Source organism: Grammomys surdaster, unplaced genomic scaffold, assembly GCF_004785775.1.
Source record: "Grammomys surdaster isolate TR1022 unplaced genomic scaffold, NIH_TR_1.0 62, whole genome shotgun sequence".
In the NCBI taxonomy this organism is placed as follows: Eukaryota; Metazoa; Chordata; class Mammalia; order Rodentia; family Muridae; genus Grammomys; species Grammomys surdaster.
The window spans coordinates 14162511-14180508 of NW_021604564.1; the positions used below are offsets into that span (position 1 = coordinate 14162511).

Here is a 17998-nt window from a genome sequence, read left to right on the forward strand (position 1 = left end):
ATGTTAATACATGTCAACTTTTTAGTTTGATATAATTCAATTAAAACAGTAATAAAAATATTCTGTATATTGTCTGCTCAGGTTCACTAATTTTACTTGTGCACTTTGTCTTTCTTCGTATACACACATTTTTTTGAACTATTTAAAAGTCAGTTGAGTTATATTCTTAAATACTTTGATATATTTTCTGAGAACAAGGTCATTTTTTTTTTATGAAGCCACAGGAAAGCTATTAAATTCTAGAAGTTTAATCAGTACAATACAGGTCATTCTTAAACTTTTAATCAAAAATATTATGAGCCAGATAGCTCTCTGTTGTCAGGGGCTGTCAGAGGCTGGCCTTACAGGACAATAGCATACCTTCCTTTGCCAGCTAGATAACAGCAGTATCTTGTGGCTTCCTCCTTTCCAACATAACAACTGAAAATGTCTTTTGGTTGGCAAACTTTCTGCAGTTGAAAACCATTGAATTTTCCTAAGAAAGTCTTTTTAGTTAGTCTTTTCTGGTCTAAGGTGGTATTACTTCTTTTATACTTTGCAAAGTTAACTCCAATGAAATACAGTCTGTAGGTTTATGGAGTTGAAGATGAACTTATATTTACTTAAGGGTGTGTGTTTGCTAAAGTATGTGGATTAGGCAGCATATACTTAGTTTTCTGGAGAGTTGATTCTGTGGTTAAGAGCATTTGTTGCTCTTACAGAGGACCTGGCCAGCTTTGGTTCCCAGCACCCACTTGATGGGTTGCAGCTGACTCTATCTCTAGTCTAGGGATCTGATGCCATCTTTTGATCTTCCTGAGTGCCAGGCGGAATGCTCCTATACATAAAATAGTAAAAACTTACATCATGAAAGTATCTGAGAGTATGAAATTGCTTTTATTCAGTGTAGATAAGATTAGACTGAATGAAAGGACTTAATGTCATATAGCTTTAATTATAGACACTGAAGTTACGATTATTGATATCATTTAAAAATATTTTTTCTCTTTATGATTTTATGCATAAGGTACTCAGAGAAGCTGTAATTTCAAGTGAATATGTTTTTTAAGTGATATAACTCATGCTACCTGTCATAAACTAGACAGCACTGTTCCATGGAGTGCACCAGAACTGTGAGTGGCTGGCTGGGTGGAAGTATTAGGGAGAGTAGATGCCAGGTAAAAAGAGGACAGTACGCCATGGTTAGTTTATTTACTGTTCTGGGCAGCCAGTTGTTCCACAAGTGATTTCACTAGAAGCATGTTTCAGTAGCTAAAGTGGCTTATAACATTCAGGTCAATAGTGGAGAAAGCTCTAGGTAGTAATAATAAGAATGAATTATTAGGTGGCAGTCTGCTCATTTTTGGAGAATCCCTACCCGCCTTTGTTTTTTTGAGGCAGGTCTCATTCACTCTGTAGCCTGAGGGTAGCAGTGACTTTTTGATGATTCTCCTGAGATCACAGGTGTGAGCTACCAAATTTGAGTGTTTTAATTACTTTATGATAGGTTTTCAGGTAATAATGAAGCCATGTGCAGGGATTCATTCCTGTTTAGATAAGTGGAAATATAGCCTAGGAATCAATATTATATAAATCTTTATTAAGAGTCTAGTCACATGACCCAAGGAAAATGTGTTGCTTAGAGAGTGAAGTGTTAGACGGGCGGTGGTGGTGCATGCCTTTAATCCCAGCATTTGGGAGGCAGAGGCAGGCGGATTTCTGAGTTCAAGGCCAGCCTGGTCTACAGAGTGAGTTCCAGGACAGCCAAGACTACACAGAGAAACCCTGTCTTGAAAAACCTTAAAAAAGAAAAAAAAAAAAAAGAAAGTGAAGTGTTATTGGCTGCATAGGTATTGAGCAGGTACAGACAGCATCCTCCACTGTCCCTTCTGGGGTACAGAATACTGAACTTCAGACTATTTTACTCATTCCTGTGGTGGCTTTATGATCATTTGTAAAAGTAATTGCAACTGAGCCTAGAGGTTGGTGTCATTAGCCCTTCAGTGGAGCAGGGGCAAGATTTAATTAAATTTGTATTGCTGAAATGAAAATTAAATCAATAATAAACTCTGCTGCCAAAAAAATAATAAAACCAACAAAATAGAAGTAAATTTGCACTTATGTTAAAATGGTTTACATTTCTAAAATACAAAAGGTTCTTTATTCATCGAAAGATGAATATGACCATTCACAAGATAACTTAGTTCAGAATTTTATTTGTTTGAGACAAGGCCTTTAGCTTCGGCTGGTCATTGTCATTTGGCTAAGGAGGATCTTGAATTCCTAATCCGCCTGCTTCCACTTGCAAGTGATACAATTACATGCACACACCACCATAACTATCTATATAGCTGAATGGTAATACTTGGCTTATGCTTGAGGCTCTGTGTTCAATCCCTATGACTAAAGAACCACCCTCCCACAAACAAAAAATGTTTTGGATTAAATCTACATTTATGGGAGCTGGAGAGATATCTCAGTGGTTAAGAGCACTTGCTGTACATATGTATAATTAAAAATTTTCTTCTTACTGAAAAAAATTTAATACTCTATATATGAATACACACGCATACTATTCTCTTTTTACGTGTGTTGAGGTAGATCTATCCCCAAATCTTCTGAAGAACCGCCATATTGATTTCCAAAGTGGCTTTGCAGGTTTATACTCCTACCAGCAATAGAGGAGGTTTTACCTTGCTCCACAGCCTCACAAGCATGAGCCGTTATTGTGTTATTGATCTTAGCCGTTCTGACAGATATAAGATGAAATCTCATCCTAGTTTTGATTTGCACTTCCCTGGTGGCTGAGGATGTTAAACATTTCTTTAAGTGTTTCTCAGCCATTTGAGATTCTACAGAGAATTCTCTGTTTAGGTCTATACCTCATTTTAGATACCTAGTTTCTTGAGTTCTTTGTATATTTTAGATAGTAGTTCTCTATTGGATGTGGAGTTGGTAAAAATCTTTTCCCATTCTGTGGGCTGCTGTTTTGTCCAGTTGACAGTGTCCTTTGCCTTACAGACACTTTTCAGTTTCCTGAGGTCCCAGTTATTAGTTGTTGGTGTTCGTGTCTGAGCTATTGGTGTTCTGTTCAGGAAGTCTTCCTGTGCCAGCGCGCTCAAGGCCGCTCCACACTTTCTCTTCTATTAGGTTCAGTGTGTCTGTTTTTGTTGTTGTTTGTTTGTTTTTGTTTTTTGATGATTTATTTATTTTATGTATGTGAGTACACTGTCACTGTCTTCAGATACACCAGAAGAGAGCATCAGATCCCATTATAGATGGTTGTGAGCCACCATGTGGTTGCTGGGAATTGAATTCAGGACATCTGAAGTTAGTCAGTGCTCTTAACCACTGAGCCATCTCTCTAGACTGTGTGTCTGTTTTTTTGTTGAGGTCTTTGATCATGTTTTTTCCCTTTTACAGCTTCTCATAGACCCTCCCCTACTTTCCAGTCATTTAACTTTATATTCTCTCTTCCCCTCCATAAAAACCCAAGTCAAACAAACCCCCCAAAACAAGAAATAAAAAATCACAAAAATGAAAATCAAACAAGCAAAAGACCAATAATACAAAAAAAAAAAATTACCAAAACAAAGCAAAATGAAACAGAAAGCCCACAGAACTATGACTGAGTTCTTTTCCTGTTGGTTGGGTACTCTTGAGCATGGGGATTTGGTTTTGGCCAGGTGCTCCTGGGCATGTGGATCCAATGCCTTCTTTTGGCTTCTGTAGGCACTGGACTCACCTGCAATCCCCCTTCCTCCATATGTATACATTATTAAAAAAGCTTTTAAAAAATAATTTAAGTTATGAGAATACCCAGTGATATCACTGCTATTATGATGTATTCTGAGAGCTTGATTGCATGCATGTTTTCATGTTAAATTCTGTAAGTGACCAATGATGTAACTTAGGGCAAGCAAGCCATTAGGTTGCCTGCACTCCAAGTTTTTCTGATGTTGTCTGTTTAGACTTCTAGCTTTTTCTTCATCCAGATATATCTACATTTAGAATAAAGAGAGAAGATTCAGTAAATGATGATATGGTCTGAATTGTGTCTCCCCAAAATTCATAAGTTGAAAACCTAACCCCTGCTACTATACTAGAAATAGACTTTGTAGTGAACTGATTTAAAGTTAAGTGAGGTCCTAAGGTGGAATCCTCCTCTGAGAGAACTGATGTCTATTGAAGAGGAAAAGTTCTCAGTGATCTCTCCAGCATGGGAGGATGTAGGAGAAGGTAGTGGGCTGTTAGCCAGGAAGAGACTCCACACTGGAAATTTGGGCTTGGCCTCACTTATTCCTCTCAACTGTGAAAACTCAATGTCCACTTTTAAAGTTTGTGGTGCTGGGAATTGAATGCAGGCCCTCACACAGGCTGAGTGCAGATCTACCACTGAACACAGGCCTGCCCTATGTTTCTGTTGCTCAAGTTGTCGGGATGTCGTTTTCTGTTGTGGCAGACTAAGACGGAAGAGGCTTTGCAACTTAAAGTTGGCCAGACAAATCAGTTTTTGAATTATTCAGTAATAATGTATTTAAAGAGAGGGTTTGTTAACTAGTTTGAATACTAGTGACTTAGATGTTAATTTATAACTCTTCAAGGATTTCTTAAATAATTTACATGTATAATAAAAATCTGTGTGACTTATGCTACAGGATGAATAGCGGCAAGAATGAGCATCAGCTAGAATATGCAACAGATAATTTTAATAAAGGGTGGGTTTTTTTGTTTTTTGTTTTTTTCCTTTGAGACAGGATTTCTCTGTGTAGCCCTTGGCTATCCTAGAACTAGGTTCGTAGACCAGGCTGGCTTACCTCTACAATGCTAGAATTAAACGCATGCCCCACAACAGCCTGTAATATACTTTAAAAAGAAAAAAAAAAAAAAACCAAAAAACCTGTTGCTAGATCATCTGTAAACAGAATCCTTTTAGGATACAGTCCAGTTGCCTGAAATTGTCAGTAGAATAGTGTCTGAACCTGAGCTAATAATGAGATTTTGGCATGGTGGTTATGGGAAGGGAGACAGTTTTTTATTGTTAAGTATCATGCTGGTTGCCCTGAAGGTGTACACGAGTTACAGACCCTTCCTTCATGGACAGTATATTCCTTTGAATATAGACATAGCAAATATCTTAATAGCATGTAATCAAGTAGTAATTGATTTCCTTTCCACAACTGGCATGGTGGTGAACAGGAAAGAATTTGAGGAGATTGTGATAGATACATTAGTTTTATATGGGATGTTAGCTTTTAGAAAGGGAAAAAAACATTTTTAGAGCTCATTCTGAAACAGCCTAGTTTCAGGCATCCATTATTGTGTTGGATTGTGTGTTAGTCTTCCACCCTCATGAGGAAAGTGTGTTCCAGTACTTGTGTGTGTGTGTGTGTATGTGTGTGTGTGTACTTGTGCACATGTGGAAGACTGACATCCACGTAGGGTGTCTGCTGTGGTTATATTGCATTTTAGTTTTTGAGACAGGGTTACTAATTGAACTTGGAGCTCCTTGCCTACTTTGGAGTGGCCATCCAGCAAGCCCAGGGATTCTCGTGTCTGCCTTCCCAGTGCTGAGATTATGGATGTGTGCCACTGTGCCCCACCATTATGTTGGCACAGGGACCAAGCTCAGGTCCTCCTTCTGTGTGACGAGTACTTTACTGTCAGAACCATTTCTACAGCCCATGTTTCAGAACTTTTTAATGTTGATGTGCTGTCAGGCACAGTATTGTGTACCAAAAATTGAAAGAAAACAGATTTTAGAGCACACTGAGGATACAGACAAGTAAATAGTGGTAGGACATTATGGTGACCACTCTGTTTGGTGGGATACTTTCTGATGGATTACTTGTAGTGAGACATTGGTAATAAACTTGAATCCTTAGTATGTCTGAAAATTTCTGCTTCATAGCTTTTATAATTATTTTAACAAGAATCTGATATCCATGGCCTCATGAAAGGAATTTCATGTGTAGATGTTGGTATTTCCTCTGGTAGAAGATTGCTGGAAAGTCAGCTTCACCATTTTGTTCCATCAGATGTTAATGAGCTGGATTGTGTTCACGAGCTATGTAGGGAGTGTGAATTTGGATTTTATACTCACCCATGGCACACCTGAAATTCTGATTGTTATAGGTGTCTCCCTCCAGCCTTCCAGTATGTCAGGGCAGTTGTAACAGCTTCCTAGCTGCCTCTCAGCTTTTTACAAATTGATTAGCCTGTTTCAGGATCTTGTCTCAAAAAATAGGATCTCACTTCCAGCTTTACCGCATAGCAGGCCAAATGTGGACCTTGTATCCACGTGGGTGTCATAGGTGTAGAGGAGCCTTGGCAGCAGCTGTTGCGTACTGCCTGGGTTTGAGTTTCCTACTGATACGTGGGCAGTTCCTCCCCTGCCCCTTGGTGACTTTAACTCCACTCTCATCTTCATAGTGAGGCATTGCAGAGTGTCTTTGAGTACATGGATGTGTATTCTCCTCCTGAAGCGGAAGTCTAATATTTCTTAATTTTATTTTCTGCTTTGTTCCACAAAAAGGATTTAAGGTGAGGTTGAGTTATATTCTATTTGAAATTATTAAGAATGACTGATACATGAACATAGTTATGAATTGGAAAGATGAGAAAGGGGATATATCTCTCTCTGCTTCTCGACCTCCCCATTCCATTTCCCTTTTACAGATCCAAGCAAGTTGGCCAGTGTCTAATGTATTTCTAGGAATTTACTAGATTGCACACTAGTCTTTACTTTTTTTGAGGTAGTATCTTATTACATAATAATATGTAACAAACTCAGGCTATCCAGCAACTTGAAGTGTAGCATAGTTCAGACTCACCATCAACTGACAATCCTACTGCCTCAGCATTTCTTGTGCTTGGATTATAGGCTTGTGCCACCCTCTCAGCCATATAGTAATTTTTTTTTTCTTTTTACCTTTTTTGTTTAGACCAGATCTCATGTACCCTAGGTTGGCCTAGAACCTACTCCACAGCCCATAGATGGCATTTAACCCATGGGCCTCCTTTCTCAGCCTTTTGAGTGCTAGATTATATGAGTCACCACATCCTTTTAATTAATTCTTAAGTAGTGACTTTAAACTTTAAAGTATTTATACATTATTTTTGTAGCCAATATTCAGGATTTTTCCATCTGTTTGACAGGTAGCAATTACATTTTCTTCTGTTTTGAGAAAACACTACACTAATTTTATGTTACCTGTATGGTTTCTGTATAGGAATGAATTATTTGTATTTTAATTTTTATCCACTTCAGGAGCTCCTTAAAATGTGAGTGTGAGAAAATAGTGTATTAAAATTAGAACTTTAAAGTTATTTACTGTGTAGTATATTAAAATAATTGAACATTAGCCCTAATTTCGGGGAGGTAGTAGTAATGAGATTTTAAGATGCTAGAAGTCTTACTGAAATGTGGATATGTTAAAAAGTTGTTCCAGTTCTTAAGCAGTCTGTGTTGTTTTTTGCTGCTTATATGCAAATAGTTGCCCAAAGTAAAGGGTTCTGTCAAAGATCAGAGCCCCTCTTTGAGGCTTCAACTGCTGAGTGCCTGCTTCAGCTTGGTGAAGTTGAGGAACACAGAGGCAAAACCTGGAAGCATCTGACCTGTTATGTTATCTTCCTTAGATCAACCTCTCCACTTCTCCTACACCTGCTCAGCTGATGAACCGTTCCCAGGCTTCCAGTTCTACCAGCGGCAGTATTACCCAGCAGACTATGCTACTAGGGAGTACTTCTCCCACCTTAACAGCCAGCCAAGCTCAAATGTATCTCCGAGCTCAAATGGTAAGATACAAAACACCAGCTTTCCAGCGTCTAACTACTAGAGAGTTCAGTGTTTCTGGACTTCTGGACTTGATGCAATGAGGCATTTTAAATACTTAAGCAGTATTTAACAAGTGTGTGTATATATGCTCAGCCTTTGTACAGTTAAAATTTGTATAAAAATTCTACTTTGAATTATAGACTTTTTTGGTAAAAATATTTTTTAATACTTAGTAACTGATTTTAAAAACTTTCTTGCCATTTCAACAATTGAAGAGCTTTTAATAATTTTATAGTTTTAGTACTTATAGGTATATATAAAATCATTTATTCTGCTGACATTGAAAATTTGAGGAAATAGTTGGAAATATTAAAACCTTAGTTTTAAACTATAAGTAGGAATTTGTCCTCGGACCTTCTTGAATCTGGATTGGAGTTTGATAGTTTTTCAGATAATTCATAGCTTTGGTTATTATTGTCTCAGATTCTGTGATGTTGTATTTTATGTGTAATTCAATTTTTTTATTAATATAGAAATGTTAATTGATTATATTATAATTAGGTTTCTACTGATTTCCTGATTTAATTGTTGAACTTTTTAAAAGGAATGTAGACAAAGTTAGACAAATGTTTTAGCATATATACATATATACATATATATGTATTAGTTAATTTCTCAGTATTAGAGATTGAACCCAGGGTTTCAGGCATACTAGGCAAGCATCCTATCGATATTCAGCATCATCAGCCTCCTTAATATGCAGGTTTCTGGCCAATGAACTGGATATACATCTGATCCCAGGTCTTCATTTAGAGTTGGCTGGGAAGTTCCCAGTGGTATTTTTGTTGGGAAGTGATGGGGCACAGCTCTTATTCTGCCTACAGATTGTGGGATACACATCGTCTTTCTCTTGTGGTTATTTTTCTCCATAATACTGTCTTTCATGATATGGTTTAAAATTAGATTGAACCGTTTGATTTTTTTTTTTTTTTTTTTGCTTGTGATGATTTTGACCTTTAAAATGGGCAATTCACATAACTCAGTCTAATGGAATATATTCCTTTTGGAGTGGAGTGATTTGAGACTGCATGCACTGAAAATGAGAACTTCTGTGGGTGAATTTACTTAGAGTCAGTAGGTGAGTAAAGAATTAAAGTATAAAAGATCTAGAGAAAAGAAGGGGCTCAGGAGCGGTGGAGGGGGAATGGGACAGGGTAGTGAATGTGATCATTATGTATATACATGCATGAAAGTCACAGTGAAAGCCAGTATTGTATATTTAACACCCACTAGTAAATATTGAAGATTAGAAAATATCCCTCATTGACGTTAGTTTAAGTAGCAGTCAGATGAGTATTTCCTGGAATGACTTTAGGATAGTGTATCTAAGCACTCTGAAGCCCACCCCACAGTTACATTTAGAGTAAACAGCCTTTAACAGACAGTTTTAATCAGGAGCAGCCTCACTTTGTTCTATAGCTAGGTGGTGGAGAAATTGCAGTATAGTGTGTGGCATTGTTATCTGCGTGCACTGAAGAGACTTTTTGGTGTTTCTTTTCCTGTTTCTTACCAGAAATTAACCTAGATCCTAATATAGTTTTATTTTCACTTAACATCTTAGGAATCCTGGGATAGTAGCTTTTATTTTGAACAAATTTGGTTTTGAGAATTTCATATCTCCAAAACACATTTTTTTCTTAGAGTAAATTTTTTTCCTACTCTCAGAATTGTGAGCTGTTTAAAGCTGTTGATGGCTCTTTTGAGCTCTGTGATCACAACCTTCTCTTTGTCATGTGAAGCCTTTTGCTTAGGAGGTAGTCCTAACTGGCATTGTCTCTTTGTCACAGGGTTCAGTGTCTTGCCTGCTTGCTGCACATTGTGTGTGGGACATGTTCTTTAGTCTCAGGCTGTTACTTTTGGTTTTCTGTCTGTACAGCTGATTTTCACACCTGCTACCACTGTGGCTGCTGTACAGTCTGACATCCCTGTTGTCTCGTCGTCACCGTCACCTTCCTGTCAGTCTGCAGCTGCTCAGGTGAGACTGTCTGGCTTCACAGTGTGCCCTGAGGGCTGTGTCTCCTCGGAGAGACGGGCACTGCACTCTCGGCTCAGCCTCTGCTGCAGAGGGCATGGCCATGCCTTTCAGGTGAAATTCATATGTCACCGAGAGCTTTGAGAACATGATTGTTTTGTAGAATTGACAATTGAGCAGAGATTTAGGTTATTAGGTATTCACCAAGGTTAATGAGAGTTTTATTAATGACATTGTATTTTTAGTTTTATTGTATACTAGATTCCTTTTTTATGGGAATTATATTTTTTTGTATATTTCTTTGCAAGCAGTTATATAATATATAAGCCAAAGTGGATGGTAGTTTTAAGTTTAAAAATGCGTTAAATCAGGCAAAATTTAAGTTAAAAACTTAAGTAGAATATTACTTTATTTGTTACTATGGAAAACAATGAATGTTAACTTGTATCTTATTCACAAAAATAAACTAAAAGTAGAATATAAACCTAAAGATAAAAGTAAAATCTTAACTGTAGACAGCGTCTCTGCAAGTCTAGGGTAGGTGAGGCTTTCCTAGGGGTACAAAGTTTAACTAGAAGCAAAAATAGTGATAAATTGGACTTTATTAAAACTAAACATTATTCTTTAAAGAATCATTACAAAAAATAAGTACCCAGGTTACAGGATGAGAAAAACTATTCACAATAAATGTATCTGACCAGAGATTGTACCTAGAATATCTTTAAAAAGCCTATAGTTAATAATTGATTATGAGGTTAGTTTGGACAAAAGATTTGAAGAGAGAGTTTTAAAAAAAGATGATATATAGGCCAGGCATGGCACACAGCTCTAATCCCAGCACTTAGGAGGCAAATAGATCTCCATGAGTTTGAGGCCAACCTGGTCTATGTAGTGAATTTCACAACAACCAGAACCACATAGGAAGACCCTGTCTCATCATCAACAACTACCCCAAACAAAAAATGAGCACATGGAAAACATGTTCAACATCATAGATCATTATATATATATTCAAATCAGAACCATAATGAGCGTTATTACACACTCACCTGCGTGCCTGAAAGGACTGATGAGCTACAATAGTTTATGACAGCTAAATAGTCTTTAAATGCCAAATGTGTAAGCAGATGGTGTCGTACTCACACAGTGGGACCGTACTCACAGGTGGGAGGAGCAAGGGAAACCCTTAACAGCATGGTTGGCATGAAGCTGGACACAAGAAGTGCACCAGCAATTCTGTATCTTTAAAATTCCAGAATAGGGAAAATTTTCCGTAGTGAAAACATGAGATCGACAGTGCTTGAGGCAGAGAGGAAAGATGGAGGAGGATGTTTTGTGTGTTGGTGGGACAGTGGCTATATGGTGTATACTTGCTGTCAAAACTCATGGGACAGCTGCACCCGTTGTACATGATACCTCAATAAACGTCATAAAGTTGTTTAGATTCAGTAAACTTTCAGTTAAAACAGTTGAGTAGATTTTATGTGATGCTATTTTTGGACTTCATGGCAGACTCACATTGCGTCATTTTTGGCCTCTTATTTAATTACATATTTATAATGTTTTTTGTTCATTTGGGGTGTTTTCAGTTTCTTCTTTTGACAGTGTCTTGCTGTGCACCCTTGGCTGGCCTGGCACTTGGTGCGGGCCGCAGTCCTTGAACTCAAGGCAGTATTCTTGTCTCAGTGTCTGTCCCAGTGCTGGGATTCCAGGCTTGAGTCACTGTCCCTGCTGCACTGTGTTTTCATTTCGTGTTTCAGTTTCTGGTAAAGTGTAAGAAATGAGGTAGTAACAGTATTGTTTTATTTATTTTTTAGAGAACCTCTTTGTGTATTAACATATTTAATAATAAAAACTGATTTTCATGTGTTAGTTGTAAAGAGTGTGATCAGGTATACCCAGAGTTTTCCTAGCTTGCTCCTGTTAGGTAGCATCAGTAGATGCTAAGCTCCAATTTTTTTACTTACACTGGAAGTGATGCCTCACTTGTTACAAGGGACAAATGAGGCCCCTTGTAAAATGACTTAGCACCGTGCCCGCCACATAACAAGATACCATATCTACTGACTTCTGTTTTTATTTGACATTACCTGAAGACAAATTACACATTTGGTTTTTAGTTTTCAAGAAGCTAGAAATGCCAACTTAGATAAGGACAAGTGAATCATAGGCAGAGTCGTAGCCACCTGTCCCCTGAACATGCATCCCCAGCTGATAGCCTGTTCTGAAAGATATCTGTATTCCCCCTGAACATGCATGATCCTGTGTCATCCCCTTCCCCATGTCCTGCCTTTTTGTGTTTATAACCCCTCTGTGAATAAGAATTACAATTTGATTTAAATAATTAACTAAATAAAAAAGAATACAAATTAAAAAAGAAAGAAAATATATTGTCATTTCAACATATGATCAATGTAATAAACTGTTACAAATTTTAAAATATTTTATGCCATAACTCTGAAAAAAAAAAGCTAGAAATGAAGAGAGGAACATAACTATTTAAATGATTTATAGTCTCTACACTAAGCCAGTTGCTTAGGAGATTATGACTGTTTAGTGAGGTCTGGAGCACAATTTGCTTACCTATTTTTCATGCTGAAAATGTTCTTACAGATCTTTAATTCAGCTGATATAGTTTATGAAAGTGGTCTTCGGGAGCACTGGGATGTGAGTGACTCTGCGAGGTCTGAGGTAGTTAAGGCTTTCAGGAGAACTGGAGGAGTGTTGGTCTTTAGGCATTTTTCTGTGAATACTATGCTCTTGAAGTGGCAGTGGGTGAGGCTGGCAGTGGTTGGTGATGCTGACTCAGTAAAGGTGTAATTCCAGGTTCAGTACTGTTGCTTTTCAAACTTTCTACTTTTTAAAAAGATTTGTAGTTTAATAATCTAATTTTAACTGTAAAGGTCAGTATATCAGTTAATTTTTCCTCAGTGAAATACACACACACACACGTTTGTATGTGTATGTATGTGTGTGTGTGTGTGTATGTATGTATGTATGTATGTATGTATACACATACATATGGCCTAGTCTCATTGTGTACTTCTAGCTGACCTGGAAAAATATATCGATCAGGCTGGCCACAGATCCAGCTGCTTTGCTCTGGAGTGCTGGGATTAAAGGTGTGCACCACTATGACTGGCACAAAGGTGTATGTGTAGAAGAGTAAGAAATCGTCCTTAGGAAAGGGCACTGTGGGGAATGCTGATCTGAGGAGAAGTGATCTCTTTGATTAAAAAGCTGGGAGCTAAAGCTCTACTGTGAACAGTGTAACACCGACTCCCCGTCTCTTGTGCAGAGACAGGACGCTGTGACAATGTCTCAAGTGTTTGATTCAAGTTAAAGGATTTTGAGACTATTTTGGCAGTGATATATTCATTATATATCATAAAATGTTAGAGTGAAGTTAGGAAAAAACCTCATGCACAATGTCAGAAGGTTTCATAATATCATAGGCTTGGTTCAGGGGAAATGAAAATTAAAGCCAGGGTCTTAGCATGGATTTTTTTTCCCCCAAAAGTGATACTGTCAAAGTAATCTTAATTCCCCAACAGAAAATAACTATTACCTTTGGTGCTATGGTTACTGTGTTGAAATTTATTTATATCAAGTTGGTATGTGAGTGAGGATGGCAGCTGGTTAGTGAAAGTCTCAAAGCTCATATTGACAGTGTCTGACTTAACTGTGGAGATAAGTCTATTGCCTTCCAGGATTGCAGGAGACAGCAAGAGTGTTAGAGAGATGGGGGGGGAGGGGAGTGGGGGGGGCGGTGCAGGTGTTAAGTCTCCATTTACTGCTTACACACTTTCCACTCTGAAGAAGGACTCATTCAAGACTTCCAGGTTACTTATCCTTGGTTGTCATTATATACTGCATGGATCATTCATGGAAAATGTCATGTTCTCTATTATGTAGCCTTTCCCGGAAGAGTTCGTCATTTTATTTACTTGTTTATTTATTTACTTAGTTTTGGAGACAAGGTCTTGCTATGTGGACAAGATTGTGCTGGAATTAATGATGTATCTTAGGCTGGCCTTGAACTTGTTTGTGATCCTCCTGCTTCTGCCTTCTGTGTGCTAGGAGTATAGGCCTGGGCCACTATCCCTGATACAGTTGTTTTTCCCTCTTGTAATACTGGACATGCTAGGCAAAGGTTCTCCCACCTAGCTACATCCCTGCTCTCCCAGAGACATTTTAATGTGCCTCCACCAAGATACTTGATGGAGTTTGTCAGTAAATATGGACAAATTTTAGTGTTAGCATAAGAACCTTAAATGGAACCTTTCAAATAGTTATATGATGTATGTTTCAAAATCAGATGTAAGGGAATATCCCAGACTTAGGAAGCGTCCTGTGTTTGTGGTTCTGAATGACGAGGAGTCTCACCATTCACAGATACTCACACCAGTAATGCACACACCAGCTAGACATTATGGGAACATCCTGGAGTGGAGGGAGGAGAGGTCTCACACAGGACTTCAGAAGCTCTTCTAAGAGAGGGAAGGGCATTATTGGACTAGGAGTAGGGGCTTGAGAAAGAATGACATTTAGGCAAGCAGGGCCAGAACAAATGAAGGATGTACATGGTGCATTTGCAGCACAGTGAAAGCAGTTTGGCAGGAACATGAGAACTGTAGACTGGAGAAGAGAAAGTGGGTTCATTCAGTGTTATTTGGGCTTATATCATGAGCTTTTGATTGGCAACCCAAGGAATACAGTACATTTTACTTCTGTATAAAACTTTAATACTAATAGTTATTAATACATGTTGGTACACAATGGGAAATATGTGAGAAAAATCTGAGAAGCTCAGTATGATCTCACTCAGAAAGTTTTTCCAATGGTAGTATTAGTCAGTTTTTGTTGCCATGACTACTAATCTAGGAGAAACAATATAAAAGGAGGGAAATTTCTTTTGTCCTGTGGTTTCAGTTCATGGTGGGGCCTTGCTGTTCTTTCCTGGGGCATAGAGGCAGAACATCATGGCAGGGAGTGTGTGGGCCAGAGACAGACTGTCATGGTAGGGAGTGTGTGGGCCAGAGACAGACTGTCATGGCAGGGAGTGTGTGGGCCAGAGAGACAGACTGTCATGGCACGGAGTGTGTGGTAGACCGACTTGCTTACTTTTTGGCAGACAGGCAGAGAAGGTGGCAGGGAGGGACCAAGGCTGCAGGTCTCCTCTTTTACAGATCTGCCTCCTAATAGTCTATTCAAATTTTAGGTCCTTTTGCTGAGTAAGCACTGATGAAGGCAGAGTCCTCATCTGTCATTCCCAAAGGAGCTGCCTCCGAACACACATGTATGGCACCAAGCTTTTAATACATGTGTCTTTTGTGGTGTTGAATGGAGAGGTACTTCATTTCTACAGATTAACAGTAGCTACAGAATTGGTTGAAGCTTGCCTGTCATGAACATTATTTGCCTTCTGTTGACACTGTTTGGCATTTGGACAGGGAGTATAGATAGCCTTGAGTGCTAGCTAAGGTGGGTATAGAGTCAGGACACCGAGACTGCAGAAGGTACAACTCAGCAGCATGTCTGTAGTCTTGTCATGCTGGAATCCCCTTTGACCCTCTGAGGACTACTGCTAGCACTAACTGTATTTGGTGGGTGTTCCAGATAGGAAGAAGCCAGGCAGATTTTGGTAAGGCATTTTCTGCTTTGTGGTTGAGAACCGTATAAGCTCAAGTGAGATGAAATGGGATAAGTCTGTCAGTTTACAGTGGTTAGAATGGCCCTGGTGTAGGCAGGACACACAGACCCCTTTCAGAGCTGTGTATCATGTTTCAGCTCAGAAAAGCTAGTTCTCAGGAATAGTCAGTAACCTTATTTAAGTTTCCTGAAATGCTTCCCCTGAGTATCACGATGGAGTAGCCGATTGGGTGAATCAGGAGTCTGGCAGCACTACTCTAACACGGTTACTCACTTTTAGTGCAGCGGCTTGCAGAGCCCTCTCTTCACAGTTACAGCTCATTGCTGTCAGCCCTCCCCTCAGTCTTTGTTTGGTTTTCATTTAGCTCTTCTTGTTCTTCCCATCCTCCTGCTCTTCATCACTCACACCAGCCCATACCTGCCCTAGGGCGTTTAAAACCTGCCACATAACATTTAAGATGCTCACTTAGATGGGCAATTCTTCTTTCCCTAGGGATCAGTGAGTTGTCGAAGGAGCTTGGCTCTCCTTGTGTAAGAGGCATAATATTCATTGCTGTTATCGTCGTAATGTTTCCTATATCAGCTAAAGCCATCTGTTTTTATCTTTACTTTTTGTTATGTGGTTCTTAGGTTCAGAATTTAACATTACGCAGCCAGAAGCTGGGTGTCTTATCTAGCTCACAGAATGGCCCACCAAAAAGCGCTGGTCAAACCCAGTCCTTGACAATCTGCCATAATAAAACAACAGTGACCAGTTCTAAAATCAGCCAACGAGACCCTTCTCCAGAGAGCAAGAAGGGAGGAAGCCCAGGTCTGGAATCTCGGAGCACAGCCGTCACACGGACATCAAGCATTCACCAGTTAATAGCACCAGGTGGGTAAACGGTCATGGAAAGGAGCTGTCTCCTAGCAAAGGATGTCTACTACCTGAGTCAGACTGACACTGGTGAAGCATTTTAAAATGAGAAGTTCTGTAAGCTAAAGAAGGCCTCACTGAGTAGCTTGAAAACAACACAAAGAAAGCCTAGTAGCTAAAACAGGTTATGACAGCAGAAGAGATGGTCTTCTATTACTCTTACTCACCACTTGACTAACATCTTTATGATGTGCTGGTCTCCCTTTAAATCAGTAAAACCTTTTAGCTCTTAAAAAAGTATGTCTTAGCTTTAGTGGAACATTATTTTAAGCTTTTAGAAAAAATTAAGTGTATTTTGTGTAAGTCATTAGTAGAAATAATTTGTTACTTTTCAAAACAAAAGATTTTACAAATAAGGACATGATTTTTTTCAACCCCCCCATCCACTACCACCAGTGTGGGGCTTCATCTTTCCATTCTTGCTAAGCTGTTATGGTCTCTTCTGCAGGTAACCCTGCTTCCTAGTTCTTAAAGTCAAAACCTTGGGCTTTCTAGAGGCAGGTCCCTGTCTCTTGTTCTATACTATTGAAATTTACTTTGTTCTAGACTCTCTGTGTTTGGTACTCGGGATTGAATCTAGAGCCTCATATGCATGCTACACAAGTGTTCTAATATGGAGTTATAGCCCTTTAACTTCTTTTCTTATTTCTTCTGTGTTATTATTGTCAATGTTCCTTCTTTCACCAAGTGTCGACCATCTGATTTCTCTAAGATGAAGTGTGTCCTGACTCTGAACTTTCACAACAGTCCTTGTTTGTATGCTTCCTGAACTCAAGCTTCCTTACTACATAGCAATTCCTTGTAGGTGGTCCAGTCTTGACTGAGCATTCCTGCTGTGATAGCATAGATTTTACCACTCTACTTGATTATGTCTTTATCTTCTTTCAGCTTCACCTTTTCATCTTGAGAGCACTAAGTTGTGCTTTACAGTCATTTGCCTGTGAAAGGTAGGCAGCTGTGTATTTGACGAATCAGCCGCTCAGTATTTCATACTTACACTTTGGAAATTATCATACAGTATTTCCCATTAGTGTCATTTAGCTACCACGTGCTTATTTTGTTATGACTAAATCTTAGATATGTACTATAAACTTTGCTAACAAATCCTTTCATGCTGAAGTTAGATATGGTTTCATTTTTATAAATATCTATGTCCTGTCTGTGTTGTCTCTACGACCAAATAATTGGGTTTTTGCAGAGCATTGTCTGGAGTATTCTCAGCCTCAAAGTAACATCCTGCCAGGACTTTGAGAGCCGGTGGGGAGCAGCATTGGTCTCCTCAACCTGAAGTGACTGGTTACTTGAGGTTATACTTTCTAGTGAGACCTGCCATCTTATTTTTTTCCTTATCTAGAAATATGCCAACAGTCATTTTAAATAGCGAAAAAGACCAAACTCTCTACTTGTATTCTAATATAGTTGTCTAATAGTTACTATAGTGGACATAGTTACTGTTGTCCTGCATATATTTTTAGGGTGTAAAAATCACCATTTGTCCTTAAGGGTGGTTGACTTTAGTTGTTGGTAATTCTATTTATTTATTTAGAAGTAGCCCAGGCTGGTCTTGAACTCATGACAGTTCTTCTGTCTCAGCCTCTGATATTAGCCCACCTGATAATTCTGATAGTTTTGTTTTTTAATA

The 17998-nt window shown here is 38.7% G+C and overlaps 1 protein-coding gene across 9 annotated transcripts in view; it reads left to right on the top strand.

Annotated features, from left to right (window-relative positions):
• Phc3 (polyhomeotic homolog 3) overlaps positions 1-17998 on the top strand; it is a 79897-nt gene that overhangs the window by 12246 nt on the left and 49653 nt on the right. For 7 of the 9 annotated variants that reach the window (XM_028764632.1, XM_028764622.1, XM_028764651.1 and 4 more), the window contains exons 5-7: positions 7618-7776; positions 9693-9791; positions 16071-16314. In XM_028764632.1, the coding sequence (XP_028620465.1) occupies positions 7618-7776; positions 9693-9791; positions 16071-16314 (502 nt within the window). The remainder of the gene's footprint in view (positions 1-7617; positions 7777-9692; positions 9792-16070; positions 16315-17998) is intronic. The other 2 variants (XM_028764659.1, XM_028764668.1) reach the window with 1 other exon arrangement.